This window comes from Camarhynchus parvulus, chromosome 2 (genome assembly GCF_901933205.1).
Source record: "Camarhynchus parvulus chromosome 2, STF_HiC, whole genome shotgun sequence".
Taxonomy (NCBI): domain Eukaryota; kingdom Metazoa; phylum Chordata; class Aves; order Passeriformes; family Thraupidae; genus Camarhynchus; species Camarhynchus parvulus.
In genome coordinates this window covers 137,983,386-137,995,946 of record NC_044572.1, presented here as the reverse complement: position 1 = coordinate 137,995,946, position 12,561 = coordinate 137,983,386, and the positions used below count along the sequence as shown (strand labels likewise).

General features: G+C 40.9%; 1 protein-coding gene across 2 annotated transcripts in view; it reads left to right on the top strand.

The window, feature by feature from the left end:
* Nucleotides 1-12,561, top strand: part of SAMD12 (sterile alpha motif domain containing 12) — a 175,770-nt gene that overhangs the window by 76,783 nt on the left and 86,426 nt on the right. For both annotated transcript variants that reach the window (XM_030971755.1, XM_030971756.1), the window contains exon 4: nucleotides 6,303-6,443. In XM_030971755.1, coding sequence (XP_030827615.1) covers nucleotides 6,303-6,443 — 141 coding nt within the window. The remainder of the gene's footprint in view (nucleotides 1-6,302; nucleotides 6,444-12,561) is intronic.

Genomic DNA, 12,561 nt, shown 5'->3' with positions numbered 1-12,561 from the left:
CCTGTGTCAGGAGCACAGCAGCCTCAGAGAGAGAGGCCTGGGGAGAAGCAGCTGGGGGCAGCTACCTGGGAGACATCCCTGGGAAGAGGCAAGGAAGCCTGAGTGTCAGAAAGACATCTCCTAATTGAAATTTCAGAGGCCATCATTGAACAGGAGGTACATAGCTCAAAGGACTGCATAAGAAGTAACAGAATAGAAAATAACAGTGGTAGATGATAGAATATAGAGGGAATTGGGAAGGCAGCACTAAGGTGAGAGGAAGTTACATCAAACTAAGTAATCTGAGTTAAATAGCTTGACAGATGCAACACTGACATCTTAGTAAGTTTGTCAGAAACAAATTTAGAAAGAAAGCCATGTTTTGGTTGTTGCTAGTTTTATATTTGATAATGCAGCTAAGTTAAAGATTCTGTTGAGTTACTTTTCTTTCATATTCTGTTCATGCTTGTGGTTCGGAAGTGTGGAGGAAGGAAGGATGGGATGGTGCAAGAAAACTGTGACCTGAGAAGGGCTTTATGGAAATAAACTTCTTTTATTGTAGATTTATTGGCAGAAATAAAAATAGTCATCACTTCGTCTTGTCAGAACTATAAACAGACATCATGTTGAAACAAGGGATGCAGATGATATTCAGAAAGTGCCTTTGGAGTTGCTTCTTGGAGTTTGATCAGATGTTTATTGACCAATATTACAGTGTTTTCTTGGAGAAACTCTATTATAGAATGGGTGTCATCCAGATCCAGCAAATAATGAGTGAGAAAGAGACAGAGAATCATCTTTGATGGTGCTGACAAATAAAAGCACATCCAAAGCTAGTTTGATACATTAGCAAATTGATACCTGAGCCTTCCTATGGTTTTCTGTGCTTCCCCTGGAGATATGCTGGAATCATGGGCTTCTTCCATTCACGTGTCTTACCAGAAGGTAATTCCTATGGCCTCATGGAGGTTTACTGATTTTGTTAACAGGATGAGAAGTACAAGAATGCTGGCTCAGATGTTGGAGAATTTCCTCAGGTGGAGATCTTTAATATTCTCCAAGGTTAAATAATCTTCTCTGCTTCTCCTGGTCCCTATCATTAGAAACTATTGTTCCTTCTTCTTTATTTCTGTACCAGAATACTTTGTGCCTCCTGTCTGTTTAAGCTGGTCACCAGCTGAGATTTTTTCATCTCATCAGAAGTACCAGTAGGTGCCATTAGCAATTTTGGGAGCTGCTTAGGCTGGCAGCTGCTTTTATGCTAGCAGATAGATCAATAAGGTGTTTGCTGCTATGGTAAGTCTGATGAAAAATTAATCCATTTTTACTTTTAAAGCAAGTAAGTCTTCCCTGATTAGTGACATATTAGATATCTGAAGGAGGACAAAGAGGATGGTAATGCAAGTTGCAGTTTACCAAGAGTCTGCATTAGTCTTAGGGCTAAAATGATTAGTAAGACAAATCAGATCTAGCTGCCTTTGCAGGAAGAGCTGTAGATTTGCCACAAGGCATTGATGACAAAGTGGCTGATGTGTCTGGTTGACTAGTGATGAGACAGCCATGAGAAGGAGAGACAGGGTCTTAAATTCTCATGGGAAAAGCAGAAAATGTAGGAATGTAGAAGATCTGATAGGTTATCCAGAAAAGCATCATGAAGTTATACCAAGTTTGCTCTGAAAATTTGACTGATTTCTGGTTTGTGCTGTTTCTTTTAAAAGATATTTCTGAACTCAGCATCTTCAATTGTAATCACACCCATTTGTTCTCTTTTCAAATCAGTTCCCTAATATAGTCAGGGATTATATGTATTATATATATATTTTATATAGCATATATATTCAGTCTAATAGTTCTTCTCTTTTCCCAGTGTTCATCTCCCCCCACTGCCATCATGAGGCTAGTCTCATTCTGTAGATTATTATTCTGTTTCTTGCCTCCTTTCATAATTTTGCCATTCCTTACTGTGAAATCATAGCCTCTTTCTCTGCCCATTCTTGTTTGCATTCTTTCCTGAGTATATGATGAGAGTTTTATACTTGTGTCTCGCCAGCACCTGAACAATGATGTTTATGCCTGTGTCTCTGCCATGGAAATTTCTTACAAGATATGTCCAAGGCAGTCAAGAACAGCCAACAATCAGCCTGTTTAAACAAGAGGACAGCTATGATCAGACTATTTCATGTAAACACAAAAGCACCACATTTGAAAAACTAGAGAAACACACTATTATCTATTAACTAAGAATAAAATGGCATTTGCAGCATTTAAGTATAAACTTGAAAAAAATTTCATCTTACATAATTTAGGGGCTTAGTAAATCTCATTTTCCTGTTTTTTCAGGTTTTACAAGTAAGTAAACTGAACCTCTTGTCTTGACAATCAAGTATACCTTTCATACTGTACTTGGAAGACAAGGTCACCTGTCTTGGCCATATTTCACACCATCATTTGTTCCCACTGGTAGTTTATCATTTTCATCAGCTTTAAATTACTCATAGTTTTCATCAGGGTTTTGTGTCAGATCAGCCTCTCACTAGCGATCTGATCTTGTTTGCCTGTATTTCTTCAGTTCTTTCCACATGTTAAATAAGCCCTTTCTTACCTGGCCCTTTGTCTGCATTGCAAGTGTTCTTTCAAGCCTTCTTGTGAGGTGTCCCCCTGTGTGTCTGTACACTGGCACTTGCAGGAAGAGCAGTAGGATATAGCAGTGCAGGGAGGGCTGAGCATTTCTCATTAGGTACAGCAGTGTGTGCTGCCTTCCTTGCTCAAGGGCCAATGCCAGCCCCATTGGACCAGTGCTTATACTCATGCTAATGTTCTGTGGCATGCAGTGTTTCTCCCTCCATTCAGATTTTCTTCTAATCCCAGCTTGATTCAATGAGATCTGTAGCAGCTAAGTCATATTAGAAAAAATTAGGCCATCAATCTATTATTAAGCTGGAAAGTGTTTTATATTTTGTGTTTGCCCTCAGGGTAGCTCAAAACATTCCACAGCTGATCTGCCCTGAGTATGAGAGGACTGGGGTTTAGGTGTTAAAAGATGTGTACAGATACTGTTGTGGAGTTTTGTTTAAAACATTTGGTTTCCAGCCTTGCAACTAGCCTGAACCAAGGCCTAGGTGTTTGTCACTGGGACCTTTATGGTTCTCTCAGTTTAGGTTCTTTTGAAAAAAATGTACTGTTTGAAAAAAATGTACCTGCTGGGCAGGTAGCTACTACATCTAAGAGGTAGTGTCTGTTCTGCAGTGGAAATTTTCCTGCAATGGTAGTTAAGTTCATTCTACTTGTGTCTGAGCAAAGATCAGTGTATACTCTTAGAAAATGTCTTGAATAGATCAATGTATACTTTTAGAAATGTTCTGCTTTTGATAATATATCTGCACTCTCTGAAAATTAAAAATCTACCCCCAATTTTTACTGTATAGCTGTCTCTCCGTTTAACTATGTTGCTTGATAAAATGGCCATCTTTTGTGTACTCTTAATAATTTCTTTTGTTAATCTTAGCTTTTTAAAAGAAAATAGGTATTTAGATCAAGATCCTTCATGCAGGTTATTTCACAGAACAGATGATGTTGGAAGGCATCACTGACAATCATCTACTCAAAGCAGGGACAAGTGCAACTCAGGACCCTGTCAAACAGATTTTGAATGCTTCCAAAGACAGAGACTCCACAAATTCTCTGGAGAGTTGGTTTCAATGTTTGATAACACAGAGTTCTTAGCACAAAATGATTACTCTTTCAGATATGCATAATACACAAAGTAAGACAGGGAAGCATCCAAAATCATTAGCTGATTGTCAGGATCTTGGCCTTAGTGACTAATTGGCTTTAGTGACTGGTCCAGGCACTAAAAATATCTTTTCAAAGGCATGATTTAGTGTCAGAATGAAAATTATTCCACTTGTGTCTTGGATGTTGTTGTTCTAAGTGTTGAGGGGGGAGAAGGTATGAGGAGGGTAGAATTTTCACGATCAGGTCCCTTAGTGCATTCTTGAAATGCCACATTTGGATGTTTGCTTTCTCACCTCATCACTGCCTGAACATGTCACTTTGGATTTGGTGCAAGAAAGAGTTAATTTAAGGCAATTTGTGCAAGCTGCTACAGAGAGTATGAGTCAATAGCATCGTGCTTTGAGCCTAAGCAGCAGAAGAACTGACATGCCAAGAGTCGAAAAGAGACATCTCTGTTTTGTGCACACTCAACTTCCAAAGGCAGTGGCTGGGGTAGAAAAACGATTTGAATATGAACTAAAGAGTTGCCCAGAGGAAAGAAAGAGTAATGACTGTATCTATGGCCAAAAAGAGGTGGAGGGCACTGGCTGAGATGCATGGTCTCTGTCTGTCCTTTCATATTACTGTTGCTGACTCACTGCCCTAAGATGACATGTGTTGGCACTCTTTAAACTGGTATCTTGTATTTTTATTTGCTTTCAGTTGCTAATTTGACATTACAGACCATACTCTTGAACTGTTGTACATCCTTTATAAATTGCTTTAAGATATTTTAGTGTGATAAGACAATATAAAAATTGAAGTCATTATTGCTGCCTTTATCACCAGGAGAATTGGACAGCTGGCATTGATCTGAAAGAGACTTAATGTCAATAGTTTGTTATTACATTAACCCTTAGAATTCTTCTTGTCTGTGATTTCAAAGAAAGGTTTCCTAGTCAAAAGGTCATCCATTGTAGAGTGTAGTGTTTGAGAGACACAGAAGGGCTGAAAATCTATGAATGCTGTCAGTTTTATCTGATCAATAACATCTTGCTTTATTAATAGTAATATCCCAGTATTTTACATTGTGTCATATCAAGATCCTGTGGAACTGCTGGTGGGTGGAATACAGCCTTTGTGAAAGGCATGCTGCTAACTCCTTGGTTTGGGGCAGATATTATGTGCCCCTTTAAATTTTTGGCATTTATCTTAAATTTTTAAATTAAAATAATTATAAAAATTTTCTACTCCTTGCTAGTTTGCAAGGAAAGACGTTGAATAAGGGCCTTATCTTGCTGTGTTGAGTAACACTTTCTAATGAGCTAAATTGTACCATTCATCCAAAAGCCACAGTAATGGTAGCACAGAGGCTGCTGTGTTGCAGAGGGAATAACTTGCTCTTTGCTATCTTCTCCTGGTTTCAGAATAAGGCCTGGGAAGTCAAAGGAGGGATTTTTCATAATTAAAAAACAGAGGAGGTAAAAAGTTGAACCTGTTTAAAAAAGTGAACCAAACATGTCATTTTCAAGGTAGTATCCATGTAGCTCCAGTTTGATTTGTTTTCATTGGCCAGGGCTTTAGATAGCAGATGTGCATAGTGGCAATCAAGAGTCAGTAGGGGGCTGCACAACACTCCTCCCTGTACTACCTCACAGCAGTGGGCAAGGCCAAAGAAAGTAAATTTTCATTTTCTTCCTAGGGTGAAATTCTGCTTGATGCTTTGGTTCTCTGCTTGGTTCAAATAATTCCTTATGGTTGGCTCAGCCAGTGTACAGCCTTGCTCCTGTTTATTTATAGCACAGCCATGCCCAAAGATGGAGTCAGAGTTCCACTAGCAAAATCATAGATTGTTTGATTTTTTTAACATCTACAATCTGCCAGGGGCTGTGTTTCAACATTAACCTAATACTTAAGTCACAAACTGGGAGTGAAACTGGGAGTGAATGCCTGCAAAGACCATAGGCAGATGTTTTTTTATAGTGGGACAAAATATTTTTGGGAGTGTTTTAGATATAATTGATAGAAATCTCTGGGGGTTTTTTTCCAATTTTGCTGTGATAGTTTGCTGTTAAGAGGGATTTGGAAGGCTGAACCACAAAGTACAGAACTATCCTGGGAAATGGTGCTGGTAAACTATAGACATATCTGAATTGCAACAATATTCATCCCTGATAAAACTTAAATTGATTTAATTTGTAAAACCCACAGTCGTTGGTTTTCACTCATTTCTTGACACGATGTTTGAAAATTGGTGAGAGTCTCTTTAGGCACCTGTGTCTGTTGTAGACTTGCAGGGGTTGTCCTACCCATGGAGAGCAACTGGCCCTTAAGAACAGCAACTGGCTGTCTAAAATGGCAGAAGTTTCCTCTTTTACTTGCCTGTATCTCACAAAGCACCAAAACAATACAGAAAAACAATAGAAAAGGGAGGAGTAGCACATAGATCTCTAACAGTAAGCGAGAACCTAACAGATGGAACAATGTCTGCTCAGAATAAGGTATTTCAGGGCTGAGAATTTTTTCTGTAGTGAATTATTGTGTCAGAGTGAGCTTATTGCACTAATGGAAATTCTTGGGTGATTTTTCTTCTTGGCTTTTTCTTCTAGGCCGTGCTTTGCTGAGACTTACTGACAAAAAGCTTGAACGAATGGGCATTGCCCAGGAAAGCCTGAGACAGCACATTCTGCAGCAAGTCCTTCAGCTGAAGGTGAGAGAAGAAGTCCGAAACCTCCAGCTGCTTACACAAGGTATGGAAAATACTTTTGATATGGACAGTTACTGAGATCAGATAGGAGAAGTTTGCCTGAGGGCAAAACAGGTGACTGGATGTTCTTCTACAAGAAATTATGTGTGAAAATGTCTCATAGATTCCACATGCTTTCCAAGGGGGGGTCAAAAAGTAAAATAATGCATAAATAAATAGAGATGTTCAGCTGCCTGTTTTATGTGATCAGTAGGCTCTATCTACAATTTGATGGTGGTCCTCCCTAAGTGTCTGCTTACTAACATGAAAATAATTATGTATAAAGGGCATAGATGGAAAACCTATTGTCTTTAAAAGCATTGTCCATTTTGCATTAATTGTTTACTTTCAGTGTTAGATAAAACACAGTGTTAGATGAAACAGCGTCGTTTCTGTCACCTGTTTTATGGTAAGAGCTGTCAGTGGAAAATTACCTGTTAGACTGCTTTTTGCAGATGGCTGATTCCTTCTTCATGTTGCAATAATTTTATTGACTTGAATAGAGCTGCTTCTAATTTTTGCTGCTAAGAAAAAACAAAACTGGGTTTAATATTAAGCCTAGATTAGAAGACAGAGAAGAAGAAGTAACAAAAGAGGTTATATATATTTTTTCCAAATGAGGTTTAGATGTTTTTTATGATGACTTTTGATGTTAGCTCTCTAGTAAGGGCTGTGGTAACATGAAAGAAAAGCAGTTACTGTGGCAATACTGTAAAGGAACATTTAGACATCCTCTACTATATATCTGCAATACTTTCTTGATGTTAAATGTTGTTTGGTAGTCAAATGGGAGAGCATAAACCACATACTTCTGTGGTGTTTTGGTTCAGTGCCTGTTGTATGTCACACTGTATGAAAAAAGCAGAGTTCCTCAGTACAGGCAGTGTATTTTTAACAAAATGTCCTTCACACATTACATTATGTTCCTAATTAAGCCTTGCTCACTGTGTTCACAGGGAAAACTTTGATTAGTTGAATAAGCTGCATTTTATCTGAAAGAGCTGAAGTCTCAACTGAATTGTTTCTTCAGTCTGGGTGTCTTGTGGATTGTGATGCAGAGTTTTAGGGTTCCTTTGTTTTTCCATGAGCTGTTAATAGAAGCTCACCTCATCTTGTGTCATGTCATGTTGAAGCATAAATGTCTTCCCCAGATGTTTAGAACTCTTCTTTTTCCCTTTATCCATTCATCCATTATTCCTACATCCTTTTCTTCAGTGTTGGCCAGGTTCTCTCTTCCACTGCATCTGGAATGTTACTTGAGAGTTTGATGGACTGCAAAGTTCTGGTCATCCACCATCACTGTTATGGGCCTGCTTATGGGAGTTGGGATTTGATTGATATGGGACAATGAAGACACATTAGCTATAAATTTGGATCAGTTGATCACTGCTGTCCAGATAGATTCCTGCATAGACTTGTATGTGACATTGAGAACTATGTATTTCCTGTGATGTGAATTGTTTCTGTCTGGTTCCCCTCTGGACACATAACTGGTGTATGACTTGGGCTCACTCAGGCAGCAGTGACTCCCATTTCAAGGAATTCAGGGCAGCATCCTTTGATGCTGCATTCTTTGCCTATGCAGTTGAGGATGCAAATTTGGACAGAGAAGGAATAAACATGTGCTGGGCTGTGAAGGACAGACCAGCCTGGATGCATGGATGTGTGTTTAATGCAGCCTCTCTCTGCTGTGTTGAGGGGATGTTCTCACGTACTCTGATCCCGCAAGGACAGGACATCGTGTGCTTTGTGAAAGGCAGCACAGGCTTGACAAAAACCTAGAGGTCTGCAGCTCTGACTGTCTTCCCCACAAAGGTGCTGGCCATTGTGCTGCACTTCAGAGCCACTCCATTATATCCTTGGGGAAATGGCTCAGTCTGAGAACTTCTGCCAGAAGAATTTATTCCTTGCTTTGCTGGGGTCTGTTACAGTGTAACCACATGAGCCACTGGTGGTAGGGTGGGTCAGCTCAGAGAGACATAACAGGCTGCATTCAAGGCTGTGGTTTTAGGGTTGGGTGGCCACTGGTGTGACCGCCAGCCACAAGAGCTTGTGGTTGCCCTCTGTTCCAGAACTCAGCTGGAATGCCTGTGTGAGGGAGCAAGAGCTCTCTGTCCTTGTGGGGAAGAAAACAGTGGCACTAATCCAAACTCATATCAGTAAAACTATACACAAATACCATTTTAATAAACAAATCTGTGAATGGACCTGATGGACTGTAAAACCTCTTGTCTCAAAGCCAATAATCTTCATGTGCTATTGGTCCACCAAGGATAATGTGAAAACAGGCATCTCCCAGGTGAATAAAAACAGAATGCTTAAGCAGACTCTTTTAAAAAGCTAGGGGAACAAAAACTCTGTTTACTTTCATCTTCTTAAATAGAGCTGAAGTTGTGGGCAGAACAACAGTTTACAAGAACATTCCCCTGTGCAGCAAAGCTGTGTTAATTGTATGATTCTAGGGTGGGGGAACAGTGAGTGACAGGATGACAGCAGTACTCTGGTCCCTTATCACCTCATTTACATCAAGCTGGAGTGTGTGTCCGCTGAAAGTGCTTGATGGAAGTACTAAGGTTAATATATTATTTCTCAACCACAATACAACTTGTAAAGCTCTTGGTATGTCAGTTGTTCTCCAAAAGTGGTTCTGTCCCCTTTCCCAGTTTCTCCAAACTGTGTCCACTCATATTATTATTAGGATTTATATGTTCCTGATCCGGGTTGTTAGTGGAATAGCTTTCTGTAACTGTTTTGTTTTGTTTTGTTTTGTTTTGTTTTGTTTTGTTTTGTTTTGTTTTGTTTTAACACTTGGAGAACATTTTTCCTGTGAAAAGCTGTTTCTGCCTTTTGGAAATTGCACTCACAAAGTCCAGATCACATTGTAGCTATTGCTATGCTGTGCCTTGCTGTCCTCCAAAAAGGGGGAGAAAAGCCCTCTGTCTCTCAGTGCACAGCTCAGGAGACTGTTAGGTGAAGGAAGCTGTTAAAACCCATTTCTGAATTAATGTAGCACACAAGCTGGGTTGCAAGGAATGAGGTCCTAATTCAGAACCCATTGATGTCAGCAAAAAGACTTCCACTGACTTTAGTACATATCCCAGTTGAAGCTGGATTGAACAGGGAAAGTTTTAAAAAAGCATTATATAATAGTTACCAGATACTTTAAGTGGCTTTGTGTCCTGTTGTCTGCAGAGAAAGTTAACCTCATTTTTAAAACTCAATAGCATTCTTTTCTACTCCTGTTTCAGAAAGTGACTTAAAACCATTTCATTCTTCTTCATTCAAGACACACCATCCAGTCTCTTAAAGCCAGAATAGTATGTGATTGTGTAATTGAAGTCTTGTCTTGAGATTTAGGAAGACTTTTCTTTGGAGCAAGAACTGCTTGATTGCCTGATTGAGGCTATTATTGGTAGAAACACTATTCCAGCCTCCACTAGGATAGAAGGGCACAGGCCCAACTACTGATCTGTGCTTTTTTCCCAGACTTAGTGATGTTGAGGAACTAATTTGACAAAATATCTTCCAACGTCTCTTGGGGAGAGCTGCACACTGTTGGAAACACCATTATTATACTGTTATCACTGTAAGCCTGAGTTGAAAGATCATTTTTTTATAAAAAGCCTTACATAACTACACAGAGAGAAGGAAGAAGTTATTCTGGGATTTTTCAATGTGAGTCCTGCTTTGGGCTAGCAGAGAAGAGACTGTCCTCAAAGTGGTACAACAGTGCTGTGTGTGTTTCTCTGCAAAGTATCCACAGACAGCAATCTGCTCATAGAGGTGAGCTTGAGAAGCATTTTTGGATTTGGATTAAATGATAACCTGCATTTAGGATGATGTTAGGCCCCCTTCTAAGTTCCTCTCTGAGTTCATATAGGACAGAAGTGCTACTTGAATATACTGCCAGGACAGTATTTCTCCTCCTAGCAAAACATGTTAGAATAAAGCTTTGTGCTTCATTGAAAATCATCTCAGCAGTTGATACCCGATGAAATTATTTCTTCACTAAGTTTTCTGCTCATCCTGTGCTGACACTCAGTTACTGAAATACGTATGTGCCCAATGGGAGTCCCAGTAACACTGATTCCCTCCCTCCCTCCCTCCCTCCAGCATAGTCCTATTCAAAACCTGTTAAGGTACCCTAGCAATGTATTCTTCCAGGAGGGAAATTAGAGGGCCTTCAGAGTTGCATCTCATCTGCATCTAAATTCAGGAGTGATGCTACCTAACAATCAAGAAATCAGGCAAAAAATGCCATAAGGCCTGTATGGATAAATGAGGAGCTCCTGGGCAAACTCAAACACAAAAAAGGAAGCCTTACAGAGACTAGAAGCAAGAACTGGGAGAAATGCTGAGAAAGTGAGAAGCAGGAATCAGGTAGGGAAGCTAAATCTCTGATAGAATTAAAGCTGGCCAGAGATGTCAGCAGCAACAGGAAAATCTTCTATAGGTGCACCAGGGATAAAAGGAAGACTAGGGTGAATGTGAGTCTTCTCTGGAAGAATATGGAGACATGGAGAAAGCTGAGGTACTCAACAAATTTTTTGCCTCAATTTTCACTGGCAAGTTCTCCAGCCACAGAAGGCAAAAGCAGGGGCTGGGAGAATGAAGAACCAGTTGTAGGAGATCAGGATCAGGTACATCTAAGGAACCTGAAGGTGCACAAGTCTATGGGACCTGATGAGGTGTATCCACAGGTTCCAAAGGACAGATGAAGTGGCAATGCCACTATCCATTGTAATTGAGAAGTTGTGGCAGTCCAGTCAAGTTCCAGTGATGGGAACTTTTATTTTTAAATACGGAATAAAGGAAGACTGAGGAAACTACTGGGTGGTCAGTCTCAGCTCTGTGCCCAACAAGGTCATGGAACAGAGGTTAAGGAAACTTTTCTGTCTGACCATTCTTGGGCAGTCACACTCTTGCTACCAGAGATTTCAGGGCTGGAAGCAAAGCCCCTCCACAGTGGCTGGCTCCAGGCTGATGTGTGCGCAGCTTGACTCCCTACACACACACAACACTCTCACAGGCAAATAAGGTTTCCTTACCAGCCCAGCCCAGGGTTTCCCATAGCAGAGTCTGAGACCTCAGAATTCTTTAAAAAGCTTTATCATGGTGCGGCAACAAAATAACAGCTCAAGATGCTGCTTTGGAACAAAGGAAACCCTGGGCTTCTGTATCCTTAGGATACAGAGGAAAGTCTGGGCTCTTTCTGCTGAGTCACTGGCTCCTGCTGTGGCTCTGAGTCACCTGCTGGTGCCACAGGTCCCTGGGCCCTTTGCTATGCAAGGGGTCTGTGCCAGTTCTCAGCCTCTAGCCTCAGGCTCCTGCCACCCAGAGCTTAATCTGCAGCTCTCAGTGCAGCTGCTCACCAAGCTACCTGTACTGAGTGTATTCCTGAGCACAGATCCTTTGGAAACTGTGCTGAGGCACACAAGAGGTAAGGAGGTGATTTGTGTCAGCCAACACGGCATCACTGAGGGCAAATTGTGCCTGACAAATTTGATGGCCCTCTATGATGGGGCTGCAGGGCTGATGGGTAAGGAAAGAGCAGCTGGTATATCTAACTGGACTTGTGCAAACCATTTGAGACTGTCCTACATGACATCCTTGTCTTTAAATTGGAGAGACATGGGATGGATGGATGGATGGATGGATGGATGGATGGATGGATGGATGGATGGATGGATGGATGGATGGATGGACGGACATGGTTTTGATGGATTACTCAGATGGTTAAGGAATTGGCTGGATGGTCACACTGAAAGAGATGTGGTCAATGGCTCAATGTCCCAAGTGGAGACCAGTCGTGAGGGTCATTAGTCAGGGCTTGGCATTGGGGCTGGCACTGTTTGACATCTTTGTCAGTGGCATTGACAGTGGGATCCAGTGCACCCTCAGCCATAGGCACCAATCTGTGTGGTGCTGTTGACACTCTGGAAGGAAGGAATGCCATCTAGAGAGGCCTGGTCAGGGTGGAAAGGTGGGCCCATGCAATCCTCATGATATTCAGCAAGGCCAAATGCAAAGTCCTGCACCTGGGTTGGGACAATCCAAAGCATAAATGCAGGTTGGGAGGAGCATGGATTGAAAGCAACTCCGGGGAGAAGGGCTTGGAGTTT